The 15,501-nt window shown below is 39.9% G+C and overlaps 2 protein-coding genes across 4 annotated transcripts; both read left to right on the top strand.

The window, feature by feature from the left end:
• Positions 1 to 1,951: 1,951 nt before the first annotated feature.
• On the top strand, positions 1,952 to 4,778 carry znf706 (zinc finger protein 706). 2 transcript variants are annotated; one of them, XM_084562757.1, is made up of 4 exons: positions 2,012 to 2,066; positions 2,990 to 3,077; positions 3,675 to 3,819; positions 3,921 to 4,778. In XM_084562757.1, the coding sequence occupies exons 3-4, from the start codon at positions 3,685 to 3,687 to the stop codon at positions 4,014 to 4,016; spliced, it is 231 nt and encodes a 76-aa protein (XP_084418883.1). In that variant the 5' UTR covers positions 2,012 to 2,066; positions 2,990 to 3,077; positions 3,675 to 3,684; the 3' UTR covers positions 4,017 to 4,778. The 2 variants fall into 2 exon arrangements, with proteins under 2 accessions (XP_084418882.1, XP_084418883.1); XM_084562756.1 differs by lacking the exon at positions 2,990 to 3,077 and having other exon boundaries at positions 1,952 to 2,066.
• Positions 4,779 to 7,166: 2,388 nt separating this feature from the next.
• LOC311501828 (14-3-3 protein beta/alpha-B-like) lies at positions 7,167 to 15,188 on the top strand. Of its 2 annotated transcripts, none has more exons than XM_084563861.1 (6): positions 7,167 to 7,267; positions 9,329 to 9,636; positions 10,820 to 10,943; positions 11,806 to 11,969; positions 13,550 to 13,645; positions 13,739 to 15,188. In XM_084563861.1, the coding sequence occupies exons 2-6, from the start codon at positions 9,343 to 9,345 to the stop codon at positions 13,829 to 13,831; spliced, it is 771 nt and encodes a 256-aa protein (XP_084419987.1). In that variant the 5' UTR covers positions 7,167 to 7,267; positions 9,329 to 9,342; the 3' UTR covers positions 13,832 to 15,188. The 2 variants fall into 2 exon arrangements, with proteins under 2 accessions (XP_084419987.1, XP_084419988.1); XM_084563862.1 differs by having other exon boundaries at positions 7,257 to 7,389.
• The last annotated feature ends 313 nt before the right edge of the window (positions 15,189 to 15,501 follow it).

The following is a 15,501-nucleotide window of genomic DNA, read 5'->3' as shown; positions in this document are numbered from 1 at the left end:
AGATATTTCCCTCTTTGACAAAAGATTGTCTCTCTTTTCTTAGGATGGCAAAAAGAAAAGCTGGAAGGTGGTGTTAGCACGTGAGGGGGAGGATGGGGGGGGGGGGGAGCCACAATGGCTGGCTGGACGTTTTTCTCACAATGATAAGATTTCGCTCAAGAAAATTGTGACACCTATAGCTGTCAGCGATGAGTGAATAAAAACAGACTGTCTCACACACTGCTTTGTGGACTTGCCTGACGTGTCTTTTCTAATAAAGTGAATTAACGTAAGTACACAAATTTTTGCTATTTTCCTGATTGGTACTATTCTGGTGTTCAGACACAGCCTGTCTGTGTTTCCAACGTGTTCGTGTCTTCATTTCCATATTAGCTGAATTTAGTCAAATGCTCTGTGGTGGTGAACGGCTCCACTGTTCCTATACCCAACAGCAAAACAGTCACAGGTGAAAAAAATAAAAAATAATAAGATAAAGATCTAATGAAGTCTATAGTGAGCGGTCTGTACGGACCAAGCTGCAGCACGAAAGTGTTGAAAATATAAACAGCAGAAAAGACCAAAGACTTCTTACAGCGAGTGATTACACTGAGATAGTTTTGACAGTAAATCAGTTAATAACAGAATATTAGTGTTAGTGTTGTGCCTGCATGCACACGCTGCGGATGATACCACATCACACCTGTCGTCTGGTACGTCGTCCTCAATACCTGCCCTCTAGTGTTACTATCTGTCAGAACTGATATCTGATGCAAAAGTTCCTCTTTCTGTGAATTAACTGAAGCTATTTAGTTAGTCAAATATGATTATAGAGATAATATTTATTGACTTTATATTTCAACGCATTGTTTTTTATTTTTCTGAGTTTTAATGAGAGCTATTCTTCAAGGTTGTTGGCTTACAACTGCTACAAATATTTCCATCATTAGTTGCAGAAAAAAACTGCAAAGGATTCATGCATTATTGACAATCAGCAGCAATAAGCAGTGTTGTGTAACTTTTAAAACAGAGATTCCAACAATATCACTGTCAAAACAACTGTTTTCTTAGGCGTTTTTCTAAGCGGTGCATAAAGCCTATACTGTGCGTGTACTTAACCAAGTATTGATTCAACCTGGATCAGATTTTGAAGTGATTTGTAGTGTGTGAGCAACAAATCACCTCTTCCTTTGTCTTTGAATCCATGCGGTCTCACTGCAAGTCTCCTTTGAAGCTGAAAATAAATGTGGTGATACCTACAAGTCAGAGAATTAGACAGCAAAGTATAATTAGTATTAACTCATTGCTGAAATGAGCAGGCATGTCATGTGTTACTTATCATGCATCAAAGAGCAGCCTTATTAATGCATCAGAGGACAAACTATAACTCCCTGATTTGGGATTATGACGATTTTTTTTAAAATATATAATTGAATCTGTTTCTCAACGCTTAGCTTTTTCAGTTTGTGTGGATATGTGGCGTGGACTGCACATTAACACATGTACTAATTAAAGTCTGCCACCCGGGGGCAACGTTGCCAATGTCATATATTTACAGCACGGTGATTTAAATCAAACGGCCCTGCAGGTGCATTCGCAGACAGCTGCTAATCGTCAATTTGTTGAGCCCTTGCGTAGTTAGATGTTTAAGACTGTTGTTCCCTCGTTACCTTACTTTATACAGCTCAAAAAGACATTATGTTTAACAAAGAAAATTTCGATCATCTAAATTATTATTATATATTATTATACTATCATATTCCTTCGCGAACAGTCACAAAAACCCTTGCAGTTGTTGTAACATGCCTCGTAAATTGTCATACAAATAACCTCGTATCATATTTCTAATGTCATGATGTTTTATTTGTTTATTAATTAAAAATGCCTACACTGTTTCAATAATATCAGACGCTAAAATCTCATTTACATATTTCCCACCCTCTTGAAATGGTGGGGATTTCTTCCTTTACTGAATCTTGCGGGAGTCCTTGAACGCATCACTGACGTCCACTTGTCACTGAGAACAGAGCAGCTGTCACATTTGCGTGTGTGGGCACCTAGCAAACGACACGTACTCTTATATAAAAGAGGTAAGGGCTATTGTCTTGCCAAAGGTTATCGGCTATAACATAACGTTGATAATGCTACCGTGATAGATAACGAAAGCCCGAGAATTAGCTAAATATCCATGTGGTTATTCGGTTAGCTAACAAGCTAAAGAGCTACTGGGCTAAAGAGCTACTAGGCTAAAGCTAGCTTGTGCTAAAGCTAATTACTTAACAGTTGGGCTAGTTAAAAAAACTAACTGGTTAAACTAAATAGTTGCCTATCGTGATTTGCTTTGGGAAGTCTTTTTTATTTACGACCCCTGTTTGTATTGTAAACCAGTAGATGGCTCAGGATAAGACATTAATCCTCGGAAAAACACAGACACTTGGCTAATGTTAGCTAATCCACGTTTGTTTTCGCTTTATTTCCACATCTGGAGATATATACCACTGAAGTTACCCCACGTTTTATGTTTTGGACTATTTACTCTTTAAAATAGCTATTTAACATACTGTAGTGTTGATATTATGTATGTACATAGAGAAATTAGCAACCTTACCAGATTTGTCATAAGCTAACTAAACTGGAAAACACCGAATCCATTGCTGACTACCAGATCGCTATTTATAGAAGTTCTTAGTGAGCATTGCAACTGCCCCCAAGAGTTTACTCTGTCTGATTTGCCCTGTGGGTCAATGTGGCCACATTAGTAGTAAGAATACATTGTACTTATGGCCCTAGATTCACATCTTAAACACGTTTGACCACTCCTTATTCAGTGGGGTGTTTATTAGGAATATCTGTGGGTAGTGCACACTAGTGGTGAAACTTGCATGACTACAGTTTATTAACAACCGATACCTGGAGTTAGAATAACTATTAAGATCATCCTGGGCGGTGTCCTTTTGGCACGAAGAGTGATACTGTATTGTCTTTGTTTTAATTTTGCATTTTGGATATCTAGGAATCCTCACAGACGCCTGTCCAGACACGCTAGATGGGAGAAAGTAGTTTTACCAAACCACACAGTAAAAACCTACATTTAAATGCTGGTGAGGATGGGAGAGAACATGTTGCCCTTATATCAGGGCCTTCACCCATGCAAATAACCCTGTTGTACAAGCCTGCAATACCCGGTCCTGTGCCAAGAAGCGGGTCTGTTATCTGTGCAGATTATAACACAGAAGTAGTCTTTTTATTTATTTATTACGGTCACATATAAGAGATAGAAGGTTAAATGTGCTGTACAGTCAAAAAAGTAAGAATTTCTCGTGTTTAGTTTATTTATCCTGAATGTCATTCCTGAAATCCATTAGGTCTGGTTTCATTTAAGTAAGAGTTTTATGGCCCAGCCTGCTGATTGAGTTCAACCTGAAGCACCTGCATTTCAGTTCAGGTCAAACTGGAGCTTTATCTTGTTTACTGACTCTGACCACGTGGGCATAGTTTTGCTTGTACAGTGTTTATACCCATCAAGCTTTTAGCTGCCTATAATGAAAGCCTTGCACTGACCTTGTATAAGACTGATACTGTGATAGTATGTTTCCATATTTTGCCTCTGGTAACACAGTAAACATCTTTTTTTAACCAACTGACTGACAGTGTTTATGAGTGAATATCAAGTCCTCTGTCTTTGCATCTCTATCTAGCTTTGCCAGGATGGCACGTGGTCATCAGAAAATTCAGTCGCAGCAGAAAAATGCCAAGAAACAGGCGGATTTGAAGAAGGCAAAGGGCCATGATCAAAAGACAGCAGCCAAGGCAGCGCTAGTGTTCACCTGTGCTGTGTGCAGGGTATGTATGACCACCAAGTCACCAAAACTTGACCTGAGGATGGTTTGTAAAATGTTTTGACTGATGATCCTAATTTACTGTTGTATCATCTCTTCTCACAGTCCCAGATGCCTGATCCAAAAACCTTCAAGCAGCACTTCGAGAGCAAACACCCCAAATCCCCTCTGCCCCCCGAGTTAGAAGGAGTGGAGGCATAAATGATCACCCTGGATACCAACCTCTTTTAGGCCCTGTACCAACTGTGCATTTGTCTCGGTCTGACAGCAACGGATGATTTGATGTAACCAACATGAAGCAGTTATCTTCATTTAGCCTTTTAACAGGCCAGGTTGCCTTTGATGCAATGCTTCCTCCCATCCAGTGTCCTCGTGCTTAAATACATGCAGGGCTATACCCATGTGCGGTTTTGATTTCAGGGCCAATTTAGACCTGTACCATCTATAAACAATGTAAAGAGGTGAATGAAGATTCTCAGAACAGACTCACTGCCCCGATGTGTTGTGCGTATAGGAATAATTGAATAATAAAAGCTTTGGTGAATTGATTGAAACTTCATTAACAACATGCTGCACGGGGTAAAACCACAGTATTCTAACAAAGTGTGGATTGGACTTGGTTGGGAGCAAGGGACAAAGTTTACCTCGTCTCTCTTATTAGTGCTTTGAGTATGGAATCAAAATGAGGCTGTGACTGCGTTTCTCAGTGTACTTCCTCAACAGCGCTGTCTGCCCTGTTATACTGCAATCTTTCATCAAGCTAATTATAATTTCATGTTGGATAATATGAATGTGAAATTTTTGCCAGCTGTGTCCGAGCTGCTACACGAATTGTAATCTAACAAAACAAAAAAAATAAATAAAAATTATATGGGAGTTTGCCAGCAACATTTATACGCTTGGAAAATGAATGTATACTCCAATGATGTATTATACCATTTTATTAAATTTTACTTTGTTGTATATTTGCTCTCTGGAATATTTAATTTTCTACGATAAGGTTTTGTGGGACAGAGATTATGTCTTTCAGTAGATAACATTATTTGAAAAGTTCTGGCCTGATTTCTGTGCAGATTTCAAGGCTTTGTTTGCCTGAATGTGGCTGCTCAGCCCCCTTAAAGTAGATATCAACCCTTGCTAGGACATCAGCTCTCACCTATCTTCGGAAATGTGTAATAATGAATTAATAGTAATGAGTTTAAGTGTAAACTGAAGGAGAGGCAGGAAGACTAATTGACAGCTGACTTGGACACCATCCCAGGAAGCTGTGTTAATATGCTGTGACATTTTAAATGAATAAATTAGTCCCCACTGCCAGATGATGTTACACCATATTGATCGAACCAGGCCATACAGCCCTGGATTCAAGTGCAGTAATCTAAAGTAACGGTATAAATATGAAACGGATATTCAAATTATAATTAAACAAACGTATTGTTCTGTTTTGCATCAGCTGAACGTCTGACAAACAGGAAATGGCTCAAACGGCAGCATTTAGTGAACAAGAACGCTCTAAAAATTGTTGTTTGACTTTGATTCTCTGTGGTCCCCTTGTTCCAGCTATGACAAATGCATCAGCTCAAACACGATAATTGAAAATACATACTATCTTTAGGCATGACGTTAAATTACACGTGTCGGGAGCCTGACACATGATCACTCAGCATTTAAAGGCCCACAATGTGCCTTGTTTGTCATGATTGAATCATTTGAGGGGAAATGAGGCTTCATTTCCTTTCATTCTGACTCAGAAGAAAAGAAAAATAAGGGTCAGTCCCGTGCTGCCTGCTGCTGCTTTAAAGGTTTGAGCGGCTGGCCTGAATGAGTCATAGCCCACATTGTTTCTCTGTCTCCTTACACATACTCCACATCCTTCCTTCCCATCCCATCAAACTTGTGAATGAAAAAACAAAACGCAAGTTAATTCATACAGACACATTCGCAGCACAGTTTGCATGATCTGTCTTTGATGTGAACCACAGGGCTGACTGAGAAAAGGGGACCACTACAAAATGAAATTAGCTGCAGCTTAATTAGGTGAAATATTTCCCCTCTGGCTATAGATCATCTAATTTGAGGTACATGCCACGTCTATAACATGATTCCTGAGAGGAAAAGTTTCTGATAGACTTGAAATTTCTAGTAGTAGAGTAGTAGTAGTACTAGTAGTTTATCTAGTAGAACTAGATAAACTGGTGTTGCAGCTGGACCTTTTGACCTACCTGGGCGTTTGAATGAAGATGCTGATCAAGCATGTTTAGAGGGCAGGAGAAAGTACTGTTAAGGATTTCTAAGCAGGTTTTACAGTTGATAAGCTCAGTTAAGAAATGTTGACTCCCAGCCAGATGCCTATCAGTGTAATATTTCACCACATAAACTAATTGTGTGTTAAATGACAACGGAGGCTTGGACTGTGATACATAACACTATTCAGAGGTGTTTTATATCTACAGCTGCAAATACATTTACAAGATTAAAATACTACATCTGGATTACAGGCAATAAACACATAATAAGCCATGTGGTGGTGCATGTTTGCTTTTAATCTTGTGTCACATATCAAAAGGAAACAATACTATCATTAATTTAGATGTTACCTCCCAATGATTTCACTATGTCAGCAGAAATGCATATTATCTGGTGTCTATGGTGAGCCCAGTGAAAACAAACAAACGATCATACATTTGCTCATTTCTTTGTGCAATGATGACAGGGGACCTACGTGGAAAATAATAAAATATCAGAGTCCAATCACTAAACATATCCGTCCCAGGGACACAGTTTCCACAGCGAACAACAGCTTTAGTAACGTTTCCACCGTTTCTACCATTGATAAAATCACTTCCTGGCGAGTCCTGTCCCACTTCCGGGTAGCTTCTGTTCTCCAAGCTTCAATATTTTTGCATATAGGAGAAAGAACATCTTTCATTATATCACAAAAACAACAACAACAAAAAATAAAAATGGAAAGCGATACTGTTTTCCCTCGCTGTTTAGAGAGAAATTAGTGTATACAACCATACTGACCAGTAAAACTTATTCAAAAGATAGAATTCATCAACTACATGTCCCATAAGTCTTCACCAGTGAAATTTTTAACGTTGCATCCAGTCAAAATATTTTTAAATCAAAGAAAAAAAAAGGGAAAATGTTTAATAAATATGAGACACGAACAAATTTATTTACATACGGGAAAAAAAATACCAGATTGCTTGTAAGATATACTACGGAAACACTCAAAATGTTTAAAATCGGCCCTCTACTGAGTCACGCGGCCTTGCAAAATGTTCTTGTAAATTTTGTTACCCTAGCAACTGGGCTCTGACGTCACCCACCCCGGTGCGACCCTGCTGCTGTGTCTTTGATTGGAGGGAAACCCCGTGGATGAGCGGGAGAGATCATCAGCTGTGCGTCCGGGAATCAGGAACAACATCGTCTAACGACACTCTCAGGTTAGTTCACATTTATTTACTGCTGGCTATCGGCGATACGTTTGCCAAAGACGTCGATACACTTTGCTCCGTGTGCTTTGGGGACGCCATAAAAACCCGCATTCATCGCCGCCTCTTGGAGCGTAAGTGGAAATCATTGATGTCCCGCTGCTCAGTCATTGTTCGGCGCTTGCTTGAATGGGAAGCGCTAGTTACCGCACGTTAACCCGTCTATTTCGCTTACTCGCTTCACGATGCGTATCTCCAGTGTACTAAATTAGCTTTTGCCAATGAAGAAGCCTATAATTAATGATTAGTTTGCTCAAAACCAGCGGCTCGGGTTTGTTTTCCGGGAAGCGAAAAAGGGCGTTCACTGTGGACTGCAAGTAAGCTCGACTCCTTCCATTCCAGTGTGACTGATTCACGGACACAGCTATTGTCTTATATTTCCGTCTGCGCCGTTATTGCGCGTTTTTTTTTCGCATTTAACATTAAAAAATGTTGAATCTAAATAATTTGGGAAGTCTATATGTGATGCTCCTTTTCTTACATAGTGGGAGCTCGGTGGGCAGGTGTGTATGTGTGTGTGTGTAAGTGACGCGAAACTGGGTGGCCGACATTCCTCAGAAGGGTGCAGGTGTCTGCATGCTGGGAAATGTAGCTCATTCATCGAGTGGTTCTTTTCTCCAAGTGCTGCAGTCTTGGTCCTTTTTTTTTTTTGCACCTGATACAATACGTATTGGTAAGAAACCTGCAAATAATGATTCAGACAAAAAAAAGAATGCTTTAATGCACTAGAACAGCAATTTTCCTGTGTTAAAAGGAAAACATCTTAGCCAGGAAGTGGCCTAGACTTGAGGCGTCTGCTCTGAACAAAACCTGCATTGACCACAGGTTGCTTAACTGTCTAGTCATCCCCTGTATTCCTTTTAAAAGCTATATTTTAAATAAGTTACAGTAACAAATAAGATACTAGATGATCAGGCGATTAATCAGAGTAATCGTTTGACAAATAATCTGCATTTTCTTGGGGGGGGAGCAATACATAATTTGTCGTTTATCGAGCAGCAATCCTAAACCCAGTATCTGAACCTTTTCTTTGTCTCGTGATGTAGTTATTTTGTTTTTATCAGTTGCTATTTTGATGACCGATAGCAATATGTACAGGTTGCAGCTTCCCTGTTTTTCTGTCCTCTACTTCACAGATAAAGTTAATGTTTTGGGATTTTGGACTCGTGGTTCCACAAAACACAATAGGAAAATGACTCATTCAGACTAATGACTATTTTCTTCTAGTGTTTTACAAGTTATACTACTTTTTAGTTATCTAGTTTTTAATTTAGAGAAAAAAAACTTATTGATTTCCTTAAGATTTCCTTAAGATTCCTTGTTATTGTCTATTTTGAAGCAACAACAGCAAATATATTGCAGCTCTTTGCCAATTTAAGAATTTCTCAGCCAGGAGAAGTCAGAAATTAAATATAATTAAATATATTATGATTTTCTTTTTTGATTTTATATTATAGTATGATATAACCACTTTATCATGTTGTATTTCTAATAACTTAGATGCCAAGTTGATCTAGTCATGAATATGAATCAAGTCTGTGCCAGACTGGGTGTCGACAAACTGATAAATATCCAACATCCACTTTGGAAGAGATGGTGTTCACACATCCAAATCTTTCAATCTGTGTTCAAGACAGATGATAGGGGTTTTTAGTAAAAAGGGAACATGGATTATTTTTTTTTATTATTTTTTTTTTCAAGTGATATGAGAGAATAATTAAGTATTAAGTAGTTTACTTTTTTGTGGCATCTAATGAGTTTTAAAGTATTTGGAGCATTTTGAGAGTTGGAATGTAAGCCTGAGAAATCAGGTTACGCAGGAAGAACAACATCTTCACATGCACAGTCTTCCTTCAGAAAATGATCAAAGCCCTCCCCCCTTCCCCATTATGTTGCTCCTCAATTTCTCTCCCTGTGCCTGCCCTCCCCCCAACTCTTTCTCCACTGTCTTCCTAATCTGTACCCTTTGCTTTGTCCTTCCCAACTCCCTCTCCTCTCTCCTTCCTTCCTCAGCCCACACAGGAGCCATGGCAGACAAGGAAGATATGGCACAGAAAGCCAAACTGGCCGAGCAGGCTGAGCGTTATGATGACATGGCCGCAGCCATGAAAGCTTTCACAGAGCAGTGCTCGGAGCTCAGCAACGAGGAGCGTAACCTGCTCTCTGTTGCCTACAAGAATGTGGTGGGGGCTAGGAGGTCCTCCTGGAGGGTCGTGTCCAGCATGGAGCTCAAGACTGAAGACACCGCAAAGGCTGCACTGATCAAGGAGTACAAAATGAAAATCGAAAAGGAGCTGAATGACATTTGCAAGGAAGTACTGGTAAGGAGTGGAGAGGAGCAATTGGGGGGTAGATAAGTAGAAGGATGTGTGTAGAGTAAATGCTTGGTTTGAGACCAGTCGATAGAAAGATACTGAGAGGTGCGTTAGTGTCAAGTTCTCAACTGAAAAGCAGCTCAGCGAATATATTATTGTTTTAATATTGGTGCAACACCGGTCTGTTTATATGACAGGATGAGCTGTGGTCAGTCCCTCTCGCATTTTTGCAACAACGCGTTACTACACTACAAACAGTATTAGTTATTCGTCTTTGCACATATGGTCCTTGAAGCTTTTCAAAAACTTGGAAATATAATGATATGCATGACTTTATCCTAGTATCCTAATGTTCATGCTTAGCTAATTGCAAAAAGTGTCTAGATCCTTGTGCAAAAGACACAAAAATAATGCTCCTCAGTGGGTGCAGTGCAGTCAGTGAGGTGTGGTGCTCTTTTCAAAGTAGTGACACCTGCTGGTTGTGGTGTGTTTGTAAAAGTGTAAGGAGGGGGGGAGGAAATGTAAACCTTTAATTAACAGGAGAAGTCTAATGAATTCAGATTTACAGCTTTAATATTGCTTTGCTTAGATAAGTGAATATATTTAATATCTGGTGATTGCCTACACACATTAATCAGGAAGTAAATATTACACTATGCATATATATATATATATATATCTCCCAACAGATGTTTGAGTATCATAGAGATAAGCATTAGTATGCGTATCGTTCAAGTACATTTTGTGTTTTCACATTCACTGGCATAATACAACACGTGAGCTCAAAAGGAAAACGCTTGAGTAAATGTTAGTATATATTTTTTTTTTGCTAAAGATGTGATTCAGACATGCTCCACAATTAAATCCTGCCCGCAACTGTTGAAATTATATACTTGCATTTAATTCCACAGACATATTCATAGACAGTTTCATACGTAATAGACATAAAGTGTAGTGTTTCTTAATATTAAATATCTTTTCAGTTGCCCACCTCTCTGCATCCTCCATACTTAAAATGATAATAGTAATGTCAAAGGTAAAAGAATGCAAGAAATAAGCACCCTGCAATGGTGAGGAAGGGGCTAAATTGTCTTGGGTTATGTGCTTAACATACCTATCCAAATACTAGTGTCTACTCATGATCTGGCTCGTGAGTGCACCTGTTAACGTTGCACTCTTTCACTTGCAGGACCTACTTGACAAATTTCTGATCCCCAACGCTAAGCCAGCTGACAGCAGGGTCTTCTACCTGAAGATGAAGGGAGACTACTTCCGCTACCTGGCTGAGGTGGCCAGCGGAGAGGAAAAGGATAGTAAGTGCAACACCTCATACATTTCTAATAACCCCTCCATCCACCTCTGGTGCAATCGCTCGGCGAAATCAGACCGTATGAGTGGTGCTCTGCTAAAAACACATGCTGCTGCGCTGTGATCAGGTCCAGTGTTTCCATGGCGATGGTCTGTTGCACATCTGTTCGATGATGGGATGAATGTGTGCTGATGAAGGGTCCTTAAAACCCTCTTTAGGGATGAAGGGACAGGGCTCCGAGTGTTGTTTGTGACCAGAACATTGACATCCTCTCCATCCTTGACCTACAACTGTCAGCCCGAAATGCGGGAGCGAGCTGCTGCTGGGTTGTCATGGCAACAGGAGCAGCACCAGGGTGTTGGCTGCTAGCGGTTGCCAGACACTGCCTGAGTGATGTTTTTTCCCCCTTTTTTAAGCTTAATTTCAAGGTATCATGTGAATTACGTTGCGTCTTGGCGATGAAAATCCCAAATAATCTTGTGTGCATCCTGAGCGCCTCTTCGGATAGTTTGCCAACTTTGTCGAGTGGATTGATCTGTAGTTCTCCAATCTGGTTTTTATTGTTCATGGGGGTTATCCTGTTTCCCACTCTCAGATTAACTGTAAAACTGCAAATATTCAGTGCTGCCAGCTTCTTAGTTGATACATTGGAGGCTATTGCTTGATATTGAACATGTCTCTATGGTAATTGCTGTTGGGTATCAACAGGCCGGCCTTGTGAGTCACATTTATAGGACCATAATGAGTAAACATTTGCTGGAGTGGGTATGATTGACCATAGAAAATCTGAGTAACAGCAACATACACACACAAATGCTTCATCTTATTTAACCCTAACCTTGACTGGTCTGTTTTCTTTTGTGAAGCGATCATCGGTAGTTCACAAGAAGCCTACCAGCAGGCTTTGGATATCAGCAACAAAGAAATGAAGGCTACACACCCCATCCGCCTAGGCCTTGCTCTGAACTTCTCTGTCTTCTACTACGAGATCGTCAACTCGCCTGAGAAGGCCTGCCAACTGGCAAAGACGGTAAGAACCCCGCTCTACTTATCAGTGTTTTGTTTTACCTATATGTCCCCCTTCAAGAAGAACTATCCTGAAAAGTATGACACAAGCTGTACGTCTGGTGGCAAGTTTATATTAAAGTGGAGAAGTTCATTCTGGTTTTTATGTCCCAGACCTGTTCCAGTCAGTGGTACTAGTCCAGTCAGGGTCTGCTTTCCAGTGTCAATAGTTGGACTGTCTTTGCTTGTTAAGTGGAGTTCACTTGAAGTGTCCTTCTAGATCCAACACTGTTCTCATGGCCTTACAGTGTAGTCAAAGTAGGATTTATTCAAGACATCGCTGCTATATCCTATTCTACAACAGTTTTTTGTACAGATTCAGCAATTGAGCTCTGGAGGTTATAGTCGGTTAGATTTTTGTCACATTTGACAAAACCGGTCAACTGTTTTCTTTTTTCTGCTCTTTATGGTAAGATAACCAGCTGCTAGCAGTGCCTTAACAATTAATTGATAGGTATGAAAAAATTATCAATCCTTTCATCCCCAAGTAAAAAAAAAAACAAAAAAAAATAATGAATCTAAAATAAAACATTCCGACTAGCAACCAAACATTTACCTGGGAGCCAGCCCTAAGTTTCCCCGCCAACAAAATTAAATTGTTATGTGGCAATTTTGGTCTGGAAGGTCTGCCCGAGTAGATCAGTCGCCCAAATCAAATCATTAGGGCTGACTTAATGCGGTGATGGCCAGAAGAGTAACGGCGACCTAGTCATAGACGTCATCTGTCGTTGAGTTAGTTTTGTTTAGAACTTATTGTCTGCTGTTGGAGAACCAAGTCAAAACATACGTCACATAATTTTTAACTATGACTGTAGGACTATCTAATTGTGTGCGGTGGTATTTCTTTCTATAACAACTGAAACATGCCCTGTAATAGAATCCAGATGGTGTGTATTTGATAAGAAAAAAAACATTTAATAATGCTCTAAAGTCTCTTGGTCTCTTCTTTGCTATTAAAACCAGGGGATTCCAACCTCAAACTGAAATCCCAGTATCATATAGCACACCAGGCAACATGTTTGGGGCAATTAGGACAAACTGTGGACTCAGCCCTGACCAAAACTTTAAGAATTAATGTAAATATGTATTGTAGTCTGGTACAAGTGTCAGAACTGCTGTCTGCTTGCCACTTAAGCCTTTATACATTTTATAAGCTCTTAATCTGTTCTTAGCCAATAAAAATACTACCACAAATCAAGCACAACACATTTTATAACTTCTGTATGTCATAAAACTGTCTTGCTTGTGCCTCAAGGCCTAGAGAATTGAACTACACATGTGACGCACCCTGAGAACACAATTTATTCATACTTATTTCTTGTTTTATTACACTCAAACATCCTCCTACCTATCATCATGAAATTAGATTGTAGTATGAAGAGCTGAACACTATTAATAGCTGCCTGTTGTTTTATTTAAGTCATTGTCCTTTGATTTTTTTTATTCTACAAGTATTTTTAAATCCATCTCCAGCTGGTTATGATCACTTTTAAGACCCTGTACACTGGTTTTGGCAGTAATCATGGTTGTCTTTGTGTATTCTAGGCCTTTGACGAAGCCATCGCCATGCTGGACTCCCTCAACGACGACTCTTACAAAGACAGCACCTTGATCCTGCAGCTGCTCCGCGACAATCTGACTGTGAGTGTCTTGCTGTCTTGTTGTTATTTTCAAACTTGACTAAGCATTTCCTGCCGTTCTGCACTAAAGCTAGCATCCTGTGCTCTGTTGCAGCTGTGGATGTCAGACGCCCAGACTGAGGGGGAAGGTGAGGGAGAGGAGACGGAGCCGGCACCGGCACCGGCACCGGCAGCTGAGAAGAACTGAACTTCAGAAAGGGAAAAAAAATAAAAAATAAATCACATTTTTACCTCTCACCAGCCTAAGTTGTGTGCGTGGTTGTGTGTGCACATACATGCACAGATATGTATGTTTACACTCCACTCACAATGTGTAAAGTACAGTATGTATGTGCAGATACATTGAAGCATTGAAGTGTGTGTGTTAATCATATGAGCACCTCCACAGAGAAAAGAATGGATTAGGTTTGTTTTTCTTTAGAACATTACTCATTGTGTGAACCAGTGGATGTTCCTTATTTTTGTTGTCGTTTTGTTCCCTCCTTTAGATCCAAATCTGCCCCGTGCTCTTTAACCCTATTCACTGTAGCAAACTGCTGCTGTTGCAGGAAAACAAACAAACGAAACCTAAAAAACCTCTAACTGTAACTTTGATAATTTGTATGTTTTTACTTGAACTGAACATTTACAACCTTTGTGACACTCGAGTCCACAAAACTTGGCCACAGAGGTCTGAGTCCACTAAACTTAGCATCCGACAATAGCAGTGATCATATGCTGTTAAAGATCCGTCGCCATATTGCTTGTATCCATCCCACCCTGTCAGTGTCCAGTGTAGCAGGTAGTCTTTTTATGGATGGTACATGTATCATAGCTCAGTGGGTTTTCAGTGTGCATTCAGGCATAGGAGAAGTTTTCCGTATGAATGGCCGTTTTACAAAAACTGTAGTTAAACTCTGGTTGATAGATTTGTTGGGAGGATTACATTCCATTTTACTGACATCTTCACTCTCTGTGAAATGTGTAGACTATGGTTTCCTGCAATACCACGTGACAAGGTATAGACCGCCTAGGACAAAGTGAACAACTTGATTAAATGGCATGATACTGTAACTTTTGATATTTTATCTTTTCAGCAGTGCAGAGGATACTTTTGCCATGTGCTTTTATGTGGCTTTCTACTCTTTTTCTATTCAGGTGTTTTTTGTATTTTCTTTTTGTGTATTTTATTCCCTTTGACTCTTGATTTGACTCCTGGAATGTATGTGGTTCTCAGTAGTATGGTGTGAGGGTTAGGTTTGCTTCAAAACTGGCAGTTTTTGCTTAGGATTTAGCTTCAACGAGGTGGTTTACAGTAACATTTACCTTCCCCCGAAAGTACATTTTTTGGAAAAGGTGGACTAACACCATGCTAAATAACAGAAAATAACTTGGTAGAAAGCTGCATTGAGGCCATTTAGTAGTCACAACGTAGTGCCAGTTTCTTCCAATTACAGTATCTTGGGTTTTAAAAGGTGGGATGCAGGAATTTGCAAATTACACTCTTGAGTATGTTATTTGGTTTTTGTGGTTTCATGTAAGTGGAATTAAAACATTCAAATCGAGTGTACCGTGCGCAATGTGTATCTCTGTTCTCTCGGCCACGTTGAGCCACTGTTTGTTCATCTGCTCAGTTCTACCCTGTTTACCACGTCATCTGGTAAACATCCTGACGGTGATCAGAGCATTTTAATTTACAGCGGTGAAATGAGCGCTCTCACATGCAGCTGGAGTGGCTGCTTTTGAACGTCCTCAAGCACACAGGCACGAGCAGCCTTCACCTGACGCAGCAGTGGTGAGATGAAAGCTACAGCTATGTATATAATCTCAATTTTAGACCTGTACGTTTTTGTAGCTGCTCCACTAGTGGTGAATTAA

Source organism: Chelon labrosus (assembly GCF_963514085.1).
Source record: "Chelon labrosus genome assembly, chromosome: 16".
NCBI classification, from domain to species: Eukaryota; Metazoa; Chordata; class Actinopteri; order Mugiliformes; family Mugilidae; genus Chelon; species Chelon labrosus.
The sequence above is the reverse complement of the archived record's forward strand: the minus strand, read 5'-3'. Positions and strand labels throughout refer to the sequence as shown.

Excerpts from the sequence above, each read along its gene's own strand:
- znf706 (XM_084562756.1), top strand. The coding sequence starts at position 3,685 with ATGGCACGTGGTCATCAGAAAATTCAGTCGCAGCAGAAAAATGCCAAG. Across the intron at positions 3,820-3,920 it reads TCACCTGTGCTGTGTGCAGG|TCCCAGATGCCTGATCCAAA; the intron begins GTATGTATGACC and ends CTCTTCTCACAG.
- LOC311501828 (XM_084563861.1), top strand. The coding sequence starts at position 9,343 with ATGGCAGACAAGGAAGATATGGCACAGAAAGCCAAACTGGCCGAGCAG. Across the intron at positions 9,637-10,819 it reads ACATTTGCAAGGAAGTACTG|GACCTACTTGACAAATTTCT; the intron begins GTAAGGAGTGGA and ends TTTCACTTGCAG. Across the intron at positions 13,646-13,738 it reads TGCTCCGCGACAATCTGACT|CTGTGGATGTCAGACGCCCA; the intron begins GTGAGTGTCTTG and ends GCTCTGTTGCAG.